The sequence below is a fragment of the Spermophilus citellus genome, assembly GCF_964194105.1.
Source record: "Spermophilus citellus genome assembly, chromosome: 18".
Taxonomy (NCBI): domain Eukaryota; kingdom Metazoa; phylum Chordata; class Mammalia; order Rodentia; family Sciuridae; genus Spermophilus; species Spermophilus citellus.
In genome coordinates, this window is record NC_138200.1 from 6,151,248 (window position 1) to 6,168,779 (window position 17,532).

Below are 17,532 nucleotides of genomic sequence, written 5' to 3' on the forward strand. Positions count from 1 at the left end.
AATTGGACAGATTGGGTTCAAATCCTGGCTTCACCATTTATATATAAACTGTGTGACTTTGGGCAAGTCATCCCACCTCTCTGTGCCATAATTTCACAAATTGGATCAGATGAGTTCAAATATATTCAGCACTTAGAGAAAAGGGTTTTCAAAGAGTATCTCCTAGGCAGTTTGTTGGTTGGTTTGAGTTACTGCGGGTTGATTCCGGGGTGGTTAGGCAAGCACTCAACGACTGAGCTACATCCCCAGCCCTTTTTATTTTATTTTGAGGCAGCCTCGGGGTAGTGGCCAATGCTGGCCTTGAACTTTCCATCCTTCTGCCTCCGCCTCCCCATAGCTGGGAGACAGGCATATCCACGCCCAGCTGTCTCCTCTTCCTACGACACGAGTGCTTTCTTCTTATGTGATCCCCACTCTCTATCCAAATGTCCCCCAATTTCTCTCCAAATCCTAACAGTTGTTTTGTCCAGTCCAGAGCCCTGTCTGGGATCATCCTAACCTGGTCATAGGTCTTGTTAAATTTTTTTAAATACAGAAAATCTGTGAAAAAAGATCCATCACTTCATTAATAAAATATGTATAAATAAAGTACATAATAAAATAAATATTTCCTCTAATATATACAGAAATGCTCCTCAATTTACAGTGAGCACCCATCCCAACATCGTAAGTTAGAAATGCCTTCAACACCCCTGACTCACTGAGTCCCACAGCCTGGCAGCCCCTCGCAGGGTGGTGGCTGCCCAGGGTGGTGGGAGAGGATCTCCCCACCCCCTCCTGGCCCAGGAAAATAGCAAAACTCGGGAGTTCAAGTACAGTTTTTACCCAGTGCACATGGCTTCGGCATCATCGTAAAGTTGAAAACTCACAAGTCAAACCAGGAACTGTCTGTCTATACTTGGTCATTCAACCACTGAGCCACATGCCCAGTCCTATTTTGTATTTTATTTAGAGACAGGGTCTCACTGAGTTGTTTAGTGCCTTGCTAAGTTGCTGAGGCTGGCTTTGAACTCACAATCCTCCTGCCTCAGCCTCCCAAGCTGCTGGGATTACAGGCGTGCACCACTGTGCCCAGCATTGTCTATACATTTTCCAGAAGCAAATCATTGTATTTACTGACGCCACACTCCCAGGTACCCAGCGCAACTACTGCAGATAATGAGAGCAAACCTGCCATAAATAATGAGGAAGACGCCCTGAATAACGAGACCACGTAGTCTGGCTTTTTTGGTAGATGGAGATAGGTACAGACACACCTGTGTGCATATTATAATCCTCAGTCCTCCAAACAACCTGGTAGAGCCTATTTTTTATATATTAAAAGCACACAAAAAGACTGTCTTAAGTGACATGCCCCCTCCCGTCACTGCCCCACGAAGGAGCCAGAGTGCACACTTCCACTCAGCTACCGCTTCCTGCCCGCTGTCCCTGTCGGGGGCATCACTGCTAGGAGTGAAGATCGGAGGTGGAGCACGGCCTCCCCCCACCCCCACTGGGACAGCACATCGTGCACCTCAAACTGGTGTCCTTTTCTAGACACTCGGATGAGTAGCCCAAGGCACCTGAGCGTAGGTCAGTGTGGGCACAGGGGCGTCTCAGGAGGGAGTGCACAGCCTGCAGCCTCTACAGGAGGGTCCACGGCTTGTTCGTTGCTCCCTGTTTCTGGCAGTGCGGGCGAAGGGACAGAAATCGTGGCAGGGGCCTACAGAGTGAGTGGGAGGCGGGCCCAGTGGCTCAGGCTGTCACAGCCAAGGTACATCATTGTTCCTAAGGTCCAGAGGCAGGAAGCTGCTGCCACTGTCACTGCCACAGTTCCACCTGACAACTTCGAATCCCACCCCACGCTGGTGACCAACCCAACCACCATTGCATTGCTGTCCCTTGTGTGTGGTGGACCCTGGAGGAGCGAGGTTCACCTGGGCCACCTTACCTGTTCTCCCACGCGCGTGCGTTCTGGGCTCTCGGATCTTATTCATCTCAATGCCCAATTCAGAGACTCCCCGTGACATCTCACACTTGTGTCCCACTCTCCCCCAATCCCCTGTAGAAATGTCCCCTCTACCCAGAATGCACTTCCCTGGTCACCATGGCCACCATTCTGGTCTCCCCGACGACCCCCTCTTGGTTCCAGAGGTTTCTCCCCTCTTTGGCTCAGAGGCCAGGGAAAGGGAGAGAGGTGCAGCTAACTGCGGTCAAGGTCCCATGGCCATGAACTTTCAGGAAGTGAGGACGGTTGGGGGAGGAAGGCCAGGGGCGGGGCCAGGACAGTGAGGGGAAAGGTCCTGACCTCTGACCCCCTTCCCTAGAATGTGACCCTGGCTATGGCTGTGTTCACCATCCTCGCCTCCATCTACTTCTTCAACAAGGTGAGCAGAAAGAGGATGCAGGTGGGGGCCCAGGCTGTCTCTGCTCCCGTTTGATCACCTCGGTCTCTTTCTCTTCATGTCTCTGTCTCTGCATCTCTTCCTCCCTCAGGCTCAGCAGTGAGAAGACACAGGCTCCCCAGTCCAGGAGCCTGGCTTCTGCCCACCTGCACCATGTCCCTGGCCTCTGAGACCCAATAAACATACAGCATTAGCAGACCCTGCTCCTGCTCCCCCACAGCAGGGCCAGCCTGCCTGCTAGTGGAAATCCAGCCCTCTGGGTCTGAGGGAGGAGGCTGGGCCTGGACCCCCGGGTGGGAGGGAGGAGGGATGGGTCTGGACCCCCCGAGTCTGAGGGAGGAGGCTGGACCTGCACCCTGGGTCTGAGTGAGGAGGCTGGGCCTGGACCCCCGGGTCTGAGGGAGGAGGCTGGGCCTGGACCCCTGGGTCATGGAAGGGCACTGGGCCTTGAAACCCCAGGTTCTCAGATGCCTAATTTTTGAGCTGGGTTGGGGAATGAGTTGGAGGCCCAGGTGCACTCGGAGAGGGGGAAGGACATTCCCACTCTAGGCCCAAAGGCACAGAGGGGAGAAAACATGGCAAGTTTACTACCCAGCACTAAAAAAGCCTGTGTTGTACCTCAGACTCTTCAAACCTCATCTTCCCCTTTCTGTCAAACAAAGAGACAAATCTTAGTCTGATGGGTCCTGGAAGGTCATAGCAAGGATGAACTGACATCAAAGTTGTAAATGGATGTTCTGAACAACAAAGGGTCTGTAATTAACTACCATATTATTCATCATTATTTTATTGTGTGAACACACCCTCTGTTTTCTTAACAAACTCCTATTCAACCTTGGACACCCCTATCCATGCCCTTTTTTATAAAAGTGTCCAGAACCCCAGGTAGGCAACCTGTTAGCAGCCACCTGGATTGCTGTCCACTCCATGCCTCCAACCTCAGTGAGTGCTTTGGGGGCCACCAGCCTTTGCTTGAAGTTCATTTACATCTCATCTAGTTAGAAACAATTTCAACTCAGTATCTGAAAAGTTAACTTCTGAATAGCGATTGTAAATCACTTCCCAGGGAAAGGACTAGGAAATCCCAATTACGAGCATATTCACAGTCATGGTATGATTTTAGCTCAGATCAATGTTTTATTGGATTACAGATACTTTAGGCCAATTATTTCAGCATAATTGGGAATAGAGCCCTCTGTAATTCTCCAAAGCATCCTAATTTGATGAGTCCTTGGTTGCAAAACGACCAAGAACCAGAAGGTGGCGGTGTTGGACTATTTTCTCCCGAAGAATTTAGCTCCAGGGTCGCGCTCCGCAAAGGAACTTTGATTTCCGCAAAACCACAATTCTCAGACCTGGGAGGTCCCTGCCGCTCCTCTCGGCTTGGGCTTGGGCTCTCTCTCCCCGGACCTGCCCCAGCCTCCCGTCACCTCCAGTCCTCCGGGGGACCGTCCTCAGCGCTGACCTGGCCCTCCCTGCTCACGGCCCCCTTGGGGTTCCTCCTGCTCCGCCAGCCCCTGGCCTGGCACTGAGGCTGGGGCTACCCGGCTCGTTCTGGTTTCTTTTTAAAACTCCCACCCGTCCCCGGTGGCCCCTCCGCTCTACATAGAACTCACACCTGGTCACACAGAACTCAAACATGGTTTAAAATGCCACACGCCCATGCCTTTGCCCTGGCTGTCCCCCCTGCCTGCTGTACCCTTCCCACTTCAATTTAGTGTCCCCGCCCCCAGAAGGCTTCCCCTAGGGCTCCCCACGCAGAGGGAAGGCAGCCTGTCCTGCGCACGCGCCCTCCCCGCCCCACTCTCCTCCGCGCTCGCGGGGCGGACTGTGGTTTTAAACTCACCTCTTCTCCCTCTTCCCACTCCTCACCCCCACTTCAGGGTTGACCACTTAAGATTTCTCAGTGTTCTGGGAGCTGTCAAGGCTGCATTTGGGCAACCACAGACACGTGGAGATTGATGGCCCTCGGCCGGCTGCCCTGCGCATCCCCGGGGAGCTTTTGAAAGTCCCGGAGCTCAGCTCCACTTTGGACCGCTTAAACCACTACGCCTGGGGATGGGCCCGGCATCGATTTTATTTTAAAAGCTTCCCCTGGAGATACCAAGGTGCAGCCAGGGTCAAGAGGCATACCCGGATGCATTAAAAAAAGAAAAAACCGACAGCCGTTCTCCCTTGGAGTTGAGCACATGTCAGAGTTGTGTGGCTGCATGGAAGACTCGGAATGTGGCGCAAAAATTAACTGAGTTTGGAAACATTTGGAAATTTGAAAACAAAGGTAGTTTCTCAGGGCCCGGCAGAGAAAGCTTGGTAAGAGTGGACTTGAAGGTTTGTGAGACTATGGGGTCAACAACCCACAGGCCCAGTGTGGTCTTATTCTGTTCCACCTGGAATAACCAGGGTGGGTGTCACCCTCAGTCACCTGCTCAGTTTCAGGTGACGCCTGTGTTTCTTTTCATCCAGACTCAGGCCTCTCCCTGTCTCAGAGCCGTCTCTCAGTCTCTGTCTCTCTGTCATCTGTCTGTCTGTCTGCACCTCTCTCTTCCCACACTTCTCATTGGACACCAGCCCTATCTCTGCCTCCACCCAGCAGCCTGACCAGTCTGTCACCTCCTCCCTGCCTCAGCTCCCATCTGCTACCTGTGCCTGTGTGATTCCTCCCCAGGTGCCTCTTCCTCCCCCTGGCCTACCTTGTCTCCCCCCCCCCCCCCCGCTACTCTCCCTGGGTCTCTGTGTCCCTCCCTCTCTGGCCCCTCTCTCTCTGGGTCTCTGTCCCTCTCTGTGTCTGTCCCTCTCCTCCCCATTCTGCCCACCACATGGGACAGCCTCTCAGCTCAGCCCTGCCTTCTTCCCTGGAGGTCGAGGAGATGGGAATCTGCCCTCTCCCCTAGTCACCAGCTGTCCCTAATGCCCCAGGAATTGCCTCTCAGGTCGCTGCAGGAGGGCTCAGCCCACCAGTCTCCTCCCCAGATGCTCCGCTGGGGCAGGACCAGAGGGACTGACACAGCTGTCGCCCGAGGGCCTGGGCCACACACACATAGAGCAGGGGGTTGAGGCAGCCACTGGCCATCACCAGGGTGAACCCCAAGGGTCTGAGAAGCACCCAGACGTCCCCCAGGTCCAGTCCAGCCTCCTGCATCCCCAGGAGCCTCAGGAGAAGCAGCAAGTGGAAGGGGAACCAGCAGAGAAACAGCATGGCCCTGGTGGCCCAGGGCATGCCCAGCAGTGGGGGCCGCCCCGTGAGCCTCGCCAACCACAGCCTGGCCCGCAGGAGGCTGTGGAAGGTGCTCAGCACCCCCAGGGGCACCCCAAGCCCAAACACCAGCTGGTCCAGCACGTGGCCCCAGGATCCGGAGCCCTGGCCCTGGCTGGGGAGCTCCCCGGCAGGTGTCCTGTTGTAGGGGTCAGCGGGGCTTGCCTGGTCCCTCAGGGCTCGCAGGGCTGACCCACCGAGGCCCAGCAGGAGGAGCCAGAACCCAGCGGCCCAGAAAACCACCTGGCGAGCCGTGTGGTGAGCCAGCGCCCAGGCGGGCTGCAGCAGGATGGCCTGGCAGTCAGCAGCCGCACGGGTCAGCAGGCGGCCACTGGCGTAGAAGGTCAGGAAGGCCAGGCTGGGGTCCAGACGGCAGAAGGCAGCACCCAGGGGCCAGCAGGAGTGTGTCCAGGTGAGGGTCAGCGGCAGGAGGACTGTGAAGATGGCATCGGTGGTGGCCTGGTGGCCAAACCAGGCAGCCGACAAAGGGGAAGGCAGGAGTGGGCCCGCAGCCTTGATCAGCAGGCCGTGGCTGTTCACCTCCAGCAAGTAGGAGGTGAGCGCCACCAGGGAGTAGAGGAGGATGAGGGAGGCCCAGGGCAGGCACAGCGCCTCATGGGGAGCCAACCGCGGAGTCTCTGCAGGGTCCTCCATGGGCTGGATGATGCTGTGGGGACCCACAGGCCACCACATTAGTGTGACCTGCCACCGTTCCCAGAACCGCCCAGGTCCTGCAGTCAGCCCCACTGTCCACCCAGAGGCCTGGGCATCATCCTCTCCTGCTCATCTCCCATCCTGGCTCTGCCCACAACGCCCACCCCGTTCAGAACTCATTTTCCTCCCCAGCCTCCCTGCCTCCAGCCTCCTGCTCCAGCCCATCTTGGAATACTCCAGAGCTGACCTGTCCCTCCCCTGATCGCAGCCCTTCCGGTGCTCCCCAGCACCCCTGGGCAAGATCCCAGCCCCTCAGCCCAGGGTGGAAATCCTGGGAGGCTGTCCATGTTCCCCACTGCCTCCTCTTCTGGCCTCCCCCAACATCAAGTCTGCAGGCTTCCGGAGCCAGCTTCTGCCCTTCAACCCTTCTGTCCTCTGACCTCCTGAACTCTGCATCTCCAAATCTCAGAGCCCTACCTGCCAGGTGGCTTCTCTGAGTAGCTCCTCCTCCAGGTGGAGAAACCAAAGCCCAGAAAGAGGGATTCAAAATCCCACTGCAAAGCCGACACCGTGGGACCCTGAGGCCTGGGTGTCACCTCGGGGGATCTGCCTGCAAGGCCAGCTCTGTCTGCAGGCCTCACTGTATCCCCTCTGTTCCGTAGTGTCCTCCTCTGGCAGGTGGAGGGTGGGTGTCTTCCGGGTGTCTGAGCAGGAGCTAGTAACAAGGTCTCCCCAGAGGATTGGAAGTGGAACCTGTGGGCAGCTCACAGCGAGGGAAGAGGAAGTGGGAGCCGGGGCCTGGCTGGGAATCAGAGAGGCCACTGAGTGGGGCTGAGCCTGGGCCTCGGTTTCCCTCTGTGTATCCCAGGGTGGTTTTGGCCCCTCCCCCGCCTGCAGACCTGCCTGTTGTAGCCCCGCCCACCATCTGCCTCCCAGCTCCCCACTTCCCTCTGCTCTGCAGTTCCTAGAACAAGCCACACCTCTCACACACACAGGCACAAACAACACTGACCCTGCTGTTACTCATCCCTTTGCTGAAGAAGCAAACTCCTGTGCATCCTTCAAAACCCAATTGGGTACCACTTTCCCTGGAAACCCTTATCTGGCCACCACTCACCCCATCAGACTGGGTCAGGTACCACTGTCCTTGTATGCATCGTGTCTCAGAGTGGGTTGGTGCTATGCCAAGGGCAAGGACTAAGTGTCCACTGAGAGCAGGACAGTGTGCGATGTCCTTTACATCATTTTAATTTCTTCCAAGATCCCCGTGAGGACGTTACTATTGCTGCCTGCATCTTACCAGGGGGAGATTGAGGCACAGGGCGAGCACAAGGAACTGAGCCAGCCAGGGAGTAAAAGGACTGAGGAAGGGATCTAGGGCCACCGACTGTGGCTGCATCATGTCATCCTGATGAAACCCGATAACTCCTTGAGCCACCAAACCCCAGGAGGCCACAGGGCATGTTGGGAAAGGATGAGTGAACCAACAGTCCTGTGTCCACCCTGCAGACTCCCACTCACTAACCATGCCCCATTCGCATGTCCCCTCCTCCAGGAAAAGCAGAGTCCTGCCTGGAACCTCCTTTCTGCCCTCTCACTCCCTTGACCCCCCTCCACTGGAACGGTCTCTGCCCAGTGTGTTTCCTGAACAACCCGGGAGCCCCCCAAAGGCTGATTCACATCCCCAGAATCATCCCATCAGGCAGCTTGGGCACAAATTTACATGGACAGCTGATGGTCTGGAGACGGCCTGGGGCGGGGGGGGCTAAAATCAGGGGGGAAACAGCAAAACCTCAGTCCAGTTCTCCAGGGAAGAGCCTGCGGGGCTGCAGGCCCAGAGCCCGACCTCCCACCTGCTGACCCTCCCCTCGCTCTGGCCTCTGGTGTGACCCCAGTCCCATGCACGCTCCTCGCTCCTCGGCTGGAGAACCAGGGGTCCGTCAACTTGTGATGAATGATGACCATACTCGATCCGCCCCACTGTCCTTATCTACACTGGGCACTTCTAGGCCTGGACCCTGCAGTGCCAGCTGCCTGCAGCACCCTTCCTCCAGCAGCCTCCTGGATGCCTCGGGTGGGGTCTTCAGGTCTGCTCAGCGTGTCCTGGTCCCAAAAAAGTCCCTAGGCCATGGGAGGGGGCAGTAGCCTCTCTTCCCTTGCTCTCCCCTAATCCCTCTTCCTATTGCTCATGACCAGCTATTGTCTTTAACTTGGGCCTCCTGCCAATCATTTGTGTCCCCCACCCCATGCTCTCACTTTGAATCGCCATCAGAGCAGGGACAGCAGGGGTTCCTTCCACTCTGTACCTGAGAGCGCTTGATGCTTCATAAAGATTGTTGAATGAGGGGCTGGGGATGTGGCTCAAGCGGTAGTGCGCTCTAGCGTGCATGAGGCCCAGGTTCGATCCTCAGCACCACATACAAAGATGTTGTGTCCGCTGAGAACTAAGAAAAAAATCAATAAATATTAAAATTCTCTCTCTCTGTCCCCCTCTCTCTCTCACTCTCTCTTTAAAAAAAAAAAAAAAAAAAAAAAAAAGACTGTTGAATGAGGTGAGCCAGGATCCCAGAGCCCACTGAGGTGGCAGATGGAGGGCCCCCAGGAGGTCCCCATTCTAACCCCTGGGACCCAGGAATGTGTACCATGACTCAGCGAGAAGGGAAGCCAAGGCCACAGTGGCACTAAGGCTGCTGCTCTCGTCCTCTGACAACAGGGAGACCGCATCGGGTGGTCCAGGTGGGCCTGATGTGGCCACAGAGGTCCTTGTGGGGAAGAGGAAGGTGAAGGAGTGGGAGCCAGGGACAGATGTAAAGAGGCCATGGGGAACGCGGGCCCCTCGCCAGGCTCGGAAAGGCAGCTGACTCTCCTCAAGAGCCCAGAGAACTTTTTAGGACCTGTAAAATAATTTGTGTTGCTTGAAGCCCCCAAATTTGGATACTTTGTTACAGCAGCAAGAAGGAACCAATACACCCATTTTATAGACCACCAAATGGAGACACTCGGAAGGTCACACAGTCACTTCATTGTTGAGTTTGCCTTTGGAAGGAGAAGGGGATGGGGAGTTGGGGGCAGACTGCAGATAAAGGGGGGACCTGGAGGGAGTGGCTAGGCGGTGGTGGCAGTGGGTAGGACAGGTACTGGGAAAGAGGAAGAAGCACCAAGAAGAGGGGAAGGGGGTGGCTCCTGTGGACCTCAAACTGCAGGAGATGTGGAGGAGGAGGTAAAGCCAGGCAGGAAGAGGAGTGTCCTGGATCTGTGCCCACTGCCAGGTTTCCCCCAGCAGGGCCCCCTGCCCTCCCACAGTGTCTGCCCCATCACCTTCTCCAGCTCAGTGGCCCTCCCGGCTCAGGCCACCTCCTCTACCCCTGGACCCTGGACGCAGCCTCCTCCTGGCCTCTGGCCATCCCCCACCAGGAATCTTTCTACCCTCTGCCCTCCCTGCTTACAGATCTCTCATGGCCCCCAGCACCCCTGACGAATCCCCCAGTCCCTCAGCCTGGGATCCAGCTCCCCCCTGGAGCCCCACGCCGGCGCGGGGGTGGCAAGCCCTCTGCTACAGCCTGAGCACCTCTCTGGTGGTTGGTGCCCATCTCCACAGACTCAGTAGCCAAATTCAGTTAGAAGGTGGTCACATCGTCTCCTTATTTTATTCCACACGAACAAGAGTGGGCACCCAGAGCCCACGGGGCATCTGGCAGTGCTGCGGAAGCGGGTGGACGCCGGACTCCCACGGTCTTGAGTTCCAATCCCGGCCCTGGCAGCGCATCCTGGGGAGGGGGGGGCACCGTGCACGAATTAGGCTCATACCTCGCAGAGCAGCTGCGAGGAGTAAAAGGCCCAGGGCGCTCAGACCGACGGTGTACGCGCGGGGAGGGCTCCTGCGCGGGGCTGGGGACGTGTCGAGGTGAGGAGTCTCATGACAGCTATTTTCCGACATTTGATGACAGACTGTCTCCTAAGGCTGGGAACATCTCAAACCAGGCCAGATTGGGGGCGATGCCTCCCCTCCCGCGTTGCCTGCGAGAAACAGAGGTAGTGATTAAGATCGCATAATTACCTCCCTGCTGCCTGGGAGGCGAACCTCTCTCCTGCCTGGGATCTTGGGGTTAGGACTGCCTTCCCCTAGCTGCGCGCTCCGCCAGCGTAGAGGCTTCCCCACGCTGCAGTCTCCACCCCTGGGAGGGATTGGCACCTACTATGTGCGGGGCCAACACGTGCGCGATCAGGGCTCCCCAGCAGGTGAAGGCTGCAGGCTCCCCAGAATGGAAAGTACCCCGGGCCGGAATGTCGACCCCGCCCCCAAACTAATATTCAGGCCCCCCCTTCTGGGATGTGAGCCCTCCCACTCGGACATCAGCCCCTCCTCCTGGAGTGTTAGCCCCGCCCCCTGGACTCCAGCCCCTTCCCCAGGAGGTCAGCCTCTCCCCCCAGAATGTCGTTTCTTCAATTCACAATCTTTGCCTCCTGCGCCATTTACCCGTCGGGTACTGTATGAGCGAAACTGAATGGGTTGAGGCAGTCAGCCCCGTCAAGTGCTGTGCGACCTTCCGTGAGTGACTTTACCTCGCTGAGCCTAGAGTTTCCTCGTCTGTATGAAGGACATCAAGGCAGTGCGGTCCCCAGGGGTTGAGAGGCTGATGTCGGGGGCTCACAGGTTTATAAATCCCTGGACAGGATCTGGCACTCAGGAGGTCGTGATGGATGGAGGAGCGACTGGCCTCCTGTTGTCACAGCAGTCTGATGCGACGAGGTGTTTCAGTCCCGACTGGAGGAGAAACCCGGGGCTCCCGGAGGGGTCCAGGGAAATGCCAGCCCCGCGGGACCTTGCCCAGGAGCGCTCCGGAGCGCAGCCCCGCCTGGCCACGCCGCCAGCTCCCCCGCCACCAGAGACCACCGCCCCCGCAAGGAGAGTCCCGCAGCGGGCCCTGAAAGCCACCGTCGACTTGAGAGAATGTCGCCGCACTCATTAGAAAATCAATGCAAATTAAAAACCTCCCCGGGATCCACTTTCCCTGGAGAAGGCGAGGAGCCGAGAGTCTGACTCGCGGTTGCGTTGGCGAAGCCAGCCGTGGAAACAGCTTTGCGGAGCGGCGCTGTGTGGCGGTGTCTGGCGACACGGAACACGCCCTCTGACCCTGCAGTTCCCCGCCGAGGAGCTCCTTCTAACAGGTGTCACCGCTGATCGTCGGTGCCGGCAGCCACCTGGGCGCCTCACCCACACGAACAGGAGCACTCCTCGCGGCGACCCTTTGCCAGAGGCCCCTCAGTGTCCCCATTTTACACGGGTGGAAACCAAGGCGTGGAGGGCGGGAGCGGCTTGCCTGGTGTCCCCAACAATAAATGACCATGTCTTAGTGTGGACTAAGACTTTTGAGACTCAAAAAAGTACATAAATGTTAAGGGATATTATTGCTGGGGGGGGGAGAGAGAGAGAGAGAGAGAGAGAGAGAGAGAGAGAGAGAGAGAGAGAGAAGAAAAAGAATAACAATTTCCCTCCAAGAACCATCTTCTTATCCTTGCCCACACCTTTTTATTAATTTCCTCAACCTCTATTAAGGTTGATGTTTCCTTTCAACTTTTGGTGCATTCATTCTATTGTTCTTTTTCTACTTTCTGGAATGGTTTGCTTTACTAATTTCCTTTTGGACTTTCGTTTTCCCCCCTATTAAAATTTAGAGCTACAGATTGTCCTCTAGGCACTGCCTTGGTCCTCCCTTGGCCAGTTTGGGTGGGCAGTGTTTCTAAATCAGGCAGAACTTGAATTTTAATTATGGTTGAACACAGGAGGTACTGATAAAGGTGTTTTGCAACTATGTCCAAGTGGGAGTGGGAATTTTGGGTCCTTCCTCCTATTGGATTTTTAATTTCCAATGTGGCCTGTGTTACTTCTACTATGCAGGATCATTCCAGGCTGTGCTTATGACCTAAATCAACCAGTTTGGGGTGGGGAAAGAATACCATTGTAGAATCTTGATTTTTTGTTTTAATGCTCTAAAGCTCATAATTGGGACAGTTAGGAAATTTGAATATGGACTTTTGTTAGATCATATCATGTTAAAGTTCTTAAGGAGAAGAATGAAGTTATGGTTGTGCAGGGAAAATGCCCTTGTTCTTAGTGGCACAGGCTGAAGAATTTATAAGTGACATATAATGTCCTATGTGCACCTACTTTCCAAAGTTTCAAAATTTTCTGGAGCTGCCTGTAAACACGGCCCCTTAGGGACAGCACCTAGTCAGGGCGCCCTTTCCTGTGTCTCTGTCTTGGCTTGCTACACATGCAGGTGTGTGGAAAGGAAGCCGGAAGAGAGAGGGAACAGGGGAACATCTGTGGGGTGGAAAATATTAACATCTGGGAACTTTATAGTAACCAGGTAATTGAATGGTAACCAGTACTGTTCTGGTAATCATACCTTAGAAGTTTTTCAAATGAAATCTTTTGTTTTTTTAAAAAAAAAAATTTAGTTGTAGTTGGACACAATACCTTTATTTTATTTATTTATTTTTATGTGGTGCTGAGGATCGAACCCAGCACCTTGCACATGCTAGGCGAGCACTCTACTGCAACCTCAGTCCATAAAAGACAAGTGTTTACAAAAAAGTTTGGGACAGAGGTCACCTTTAGAGTTGGAGGAGTGATTGGGAGGAGGAGGAAGAGGAGGAGGAGGGGGAGGAGGAGGAGGAAGAGGAGGAGGAGGGGAAGGAGGAGGAGGAGGAGGAGGGATATGAACCCTAGAGTAGTGTTTTATTCTGTGACCTGGCTAAGTCGCGCTCGCATGGTTTTTCACTTGGTGATCAATCAATTAATTCTCCCAGTTCTTTTTTTTTTTTTAATGTTCTCCAGAATTTGTGTTAGATGGAATAATTTTCCAACTTTCAAAGATACATTGTAGCAAGCTCAAAGCAATCTAGACACCAGGGGTTGGGTGAAATACTTTAGGCACAGTGTATCTACATAAGAGAACACTTGGTCCCACCACTGAGAAACCATGTGGCAGCCTCACAGACATTTATAAGCAGCGGTCTCTTAGACACACTCTTGTTTGTTTGTTTGCAGTGCAAGGGCTTGGAATCAGGGTTTCCTGCATGTCAGGCAAGCACTCTACCACTGAGCCACATCCCTAGTCCCTAGACTCTTAATAGAACACACATGGTGTGGGATAATGTACTTGGCATGTTCTGTTTGTGTTAAAAATAATTGTGCATGGGTCGGCTATCTGGAAGGATATGCAAGAAGGTGATGTCATCTCCAGGGAGGAAAATTAGGTATGGAGGATGAGGAGTAGGAGTGAGAGTTTCTTTTTTGCCATGTGCCTACACCGCTTTAAAGTTTTGGTTTGTTTTTAATAAGCCACTTCCTGCAGTTAGTGTTTTTCAAGGTGCCTCCATCCTTCCCGTCACCGGGGTACCGGGTCATTTAGTCCTATCCTCACCCATGAATACGGAAGCATTTGGTCCCATTTTCCAGAGTTGGTAAACTAAGGCTCTGAGTGGCAGAGTTTCAGAACACGTCAGAGCTGGGCCAGAGCTGCCACTAAGAATTGGGACAAGTAGTGTGATGGTGTCTGGTTTGGATGGTTTTCTGTTTGTTTGTTTTTCCTCTCCCTAGAACTAAGGGAATGGTGCCCCACGACTAGGAACCACTAGCATTTCTATCCCTGGAGAGAAGCATTTATGGCATGTATCGCAAGGGCCGCTCTGGGTTTCCAGTAAGAGCAAGTCTGACTCTAAGTGGCTTTGGCAGTACGAAAACTTATTACCTCCCTTCATACAGTTCCAGAGGTTGGTGGCCCAACAGGTACAGCTCCATTCAGCTGCTGCAGCACAGACACCAGGTGACAGTGGCTGCAGGAAACTGGAATTTGAGCTCTCTCTTCATGGCCCGGGTGTGAACATCCAGGGCTGGCAGGGGTTCTCCTTGGGGACACATAGCTTCCCATGTGGCTTGCCACAGTGGTTGCTGTGCAGATTGTAAAAAAAATGGCCCCAGTTCCGCATGCTGCTCAGAATCCATGGCCTTTTGCAATGTCGCTTTGCGGATTTTCCGATTGAGAGGTGGAACCTCTCACCTGATCTAGGCTGGCGTGTGACTTGTTTGGACCAGTAGAAATGATGGTCACCTGTGCAAAGTTCCAAGCTTTATCTCCTGCTTTTCTCACTCTTAAAACCCTCCTCGTGGGCTAGGGATGTGGCTCAGTGGTAGAGCACTTGCCTAGCAGCACAGGACCCTGGGTTTAATCCCCAGTACCCCCTCAAAATCAAACAAAAACAAAACAAAACCTCTCCACATAAATGCCACATTAAAAAAAAAAAGTCACACTGCAGGACAATAGGAACTATATGGCTTGGCCAATCCCATTATCCCAGTTGACCAGCCACCCCTCCCAGAATCATTTAGCAGGTCCACAGGTGCATGAGGGGGTCCAACTAAGACAAGAAAACTGCTCAACTGAGCCCAGTCTAAATTTCTTAACCACAGAAATCATAAAAGGTTGTGATTCTAAGCTTCTCGATTTTGGGAGTGTTTGTTCCACAGTAAAAGCTAACTGATCCATTCACTGTCTAGTCACATGGAGAAAGGAAGGGGCAAGCCCCTTTCATTTAAGGGCACTTCCAGGAAGTCACACTGATGATGTCCGCTCCATCCTACTGGCCAGAAAGGAGTCCCATGGATGCCTCTACTTGCTACAGTTACTGGAAAATGTAGTATTTTCTTTCTTTTTCTTTGTCTGTCTGTATTTCCTCCTTCTTTCTTTCTTTCTGGTCAACCACATGTCCAGCTTAAAGCAAATAAAACTGTTGTAAAGAAAGGAAATGAGGGCTGAGGTTGTAGCTCAGTGGTAGAGTGCTTGCCCTGCATATGTGAGGCCCCGGGTTCGGGTTCGATCCCCAGCACCACACAAAAATAAACAAATAAAGATAAAGATCTTGTGTCCATCTACATCTAAAAAAAAAAAAATTAAAGGAATGGTGGGGAATACCTAGCTGTCGCCTAGGTGAGCGACTGCTGGGGAGACTTCCTAAAGAAGAGGCAGATCCTTGGAAGCCCGCCTAAGTTAGGGTTTGCAAGCTACGGAGGGAGATTTCCAGCTGCTGCTGGGAGGTTCCCATTGTCCTCTGGGGACTTCATCTCTGGGACAGGATGATTGATGAATCCCTCATCGCCAAACGCTCTGGCCAGGGCAGAAGGCAAAGACTGAAAAAACTTTTCTTGGAAATCTCTGCCAATAAAGACATAGAGAAAGGGGTTGAGGCAGCTGTTGAGGCAGCCCAGGGAGAAGGCAGCCCACAGGACGAGCATCATCTTAGGCCAGTGGGATTGCTCTTGCATCATCAGTAGCCCTGACTGGACCAGGAGCGCCATGTTGAACGGGAACCAGAAGAGGAAGAAGGCATTCACCAGCACCAGCAGCATTCTCTTCGGCCTGCTGCTATGGACCCAGCCTACCTGCCGGAGCTTGGCCTGGATGAGGTGGGCACAGGTGCCAATGATCACCAAGGGCACCAGGAAGCCCAGAAGGAAGTGAGCGATGGCCACGGCCATCTGTCCCTTCCAAGACGTTGGCTCCCCATCCCGGGTGACCTCGTTCTGTAGGTTGAACTTGAAGTAGCAGTAGTCACATCCATTCACTTTTCCAGTGGCCCGGAATTTCAGGTAGGGAGAGCACGCGGTGGCGGCCAGGAGCCACACACCCAGGGCCAGCCAACTGGCCCGTCGTGCGGTGCGGTGGTTTCGGGCCCAGACAGGGTAGAGAACAGAGAGGCAACGGTCCACAGAGATAAGGACCAGGAAGTAGATGCTGGCGAAGAGGTTCAGGGCCAGAAAGGCCATGTAGAGTTTGCAGACCACATCGTCGAGGGGCCACTGGCCGAAGGTAACATTGTGGATGGCGATGGGCAGGAACAGCAAGCCCGAGAAATCAGCAAGGGCCAGGTTGAAGAACCAGATGGTGGTGACGGTCCGGGCCATTCGGAAGGCGGTCATCCACAGCACCAGCCCGTTGCCCAGCACACCCATGGCGAAGGACACGGACAGCACTGCTGTGGTCAGCTGGCGGAGGTACCCCATCTGCTCAGGCAGGCACTCGGAAGCACTCATCTTTCTAGAAGAGGAATCATCACATGTCAGAGCCAGAGGCTGCTTTTCACTAGAGCCCACAGTCCCCTGGAAGACCCCAATCATCCATTCCTCCATTCAGTCACTTTTTATTGGCTGGGAGTAGGGACACACGCCTGTAATCCCAGTGGCTCAGAAGGCTGAGGCAGGAGGATCACGAGTTCAAAGCCCACCTCAGCAAGGCCCTAAGCAACTCAGGGAGACCCTGTCTCTAAATAAAGTACAAAAAAAGGGGTGGGATGTGGCTCAGTGGTTGAGTGCCTCTGGGTTCAATGCCTGGTGCCAAAATAATAATAATTTTTTATCGAGTGCCGATTATATCACAATGATATTCTTCTAGGTACGGGAGATGAGTAATGTAGCAAGGCAAGCCTTCACAGAACTTGTAGCCTAGGAAAGTATGTCAGACGTAACACCTAAAATAAGTAAATCCGTGATGAACCGCTTTAGAAGATGACATGTTATGGGGGAAAGTCAAAAGGAGCGGTTCTGATTTTTGGTAATATTAGTGCAGCTTTTTCAAATAGTTCTACAGTCAAAAAATTACAAACACTAGACAACAATATCAAAGATCAATCTACTGATCGAAAACACTGGAGAGTAATCAAAATTAGGCATAAACTAGAGGAGGGTTTTAGTTTGCATCTTTTGTGTGTGCTCACTATGCTGACCCTTCAGTTCCCAGATGCAGTGGTGCACACCTTTAATCCCAGAAGCTTGGGAGGCTGAGGCAGGAGGATCCCGAGTTCAAAGCCAGCCTTAGCACAAGTGAGGTGCTGAGCAATTCAGTGAGACCCTGTCTCTAAATAAAATACAAAATAGGGCTGGGATGTGGCTCAGTGGTTTAGTACCCTTGAATTCAATCCCCAGTACCAGAAAAGAAGAAAAACTCTACCTGCCCAGCTGATGTGTGTTATGAGAGGACAGAGATAAGAGCAAGGAAATTGGCCATAAAGATAGTAGGAGGAAGAGAACTGGGGAAGGAAGCCACTCATGGGGTAAATCTGCATACAAAGCCCATCCAAACCTTTTCCTGACTAAATTATGCATGTCTGGGGGAGACACCTAGATGCCTAGTGGAAAAGGAACAGTTGAAATTAGAAATTTTAGAGCACAGATTTCAACCA

General features: G+C 53.6%; 2 protein-coding genes across 2 annotated transcripts; both read right to left on the bottom strand.

The window, feature by feature from the left end:
- Window positions 1–5,310: 5,310 nt before the first annotated feature.
- Window positions 5,311–6,291, bottom strand: LOC308637355 (chemerin-like receptor 1; the record flags this gene model as incomplete). Its single annotated transcript, XM_081273665.1, has 1 exon — window positions 5,311–6,291. The coding sequence occupies one exon, from the start codon at window positions 6,289–6,291 to the stop codon at window positions 5,311–5,313; it is 981 nt and encodes a 326-aa protein (XP_081129791.1).
- A 9,067-nt stretch (window positions 6,292–15,358) lies between these two features.
- On the bottom strand, window positions 15,359–16,483 carry LOC308637356 (putative G-protein coupled receptor 32; the record flags this gene model as incomplete). The annotated part of the gene is made up of 1 exon (XM_081273666.1): window positions 15,359–16,483. One exon carries the CDS (start codon window positions 16,481–16,483, stop codon window positions 15,359–15,361), a length of 1,125 nt encoding a protein of 374 aa, XP_081129792.1.
- Window positions 16,484–17,532: the final 1,049 nt, after the last annotated feature.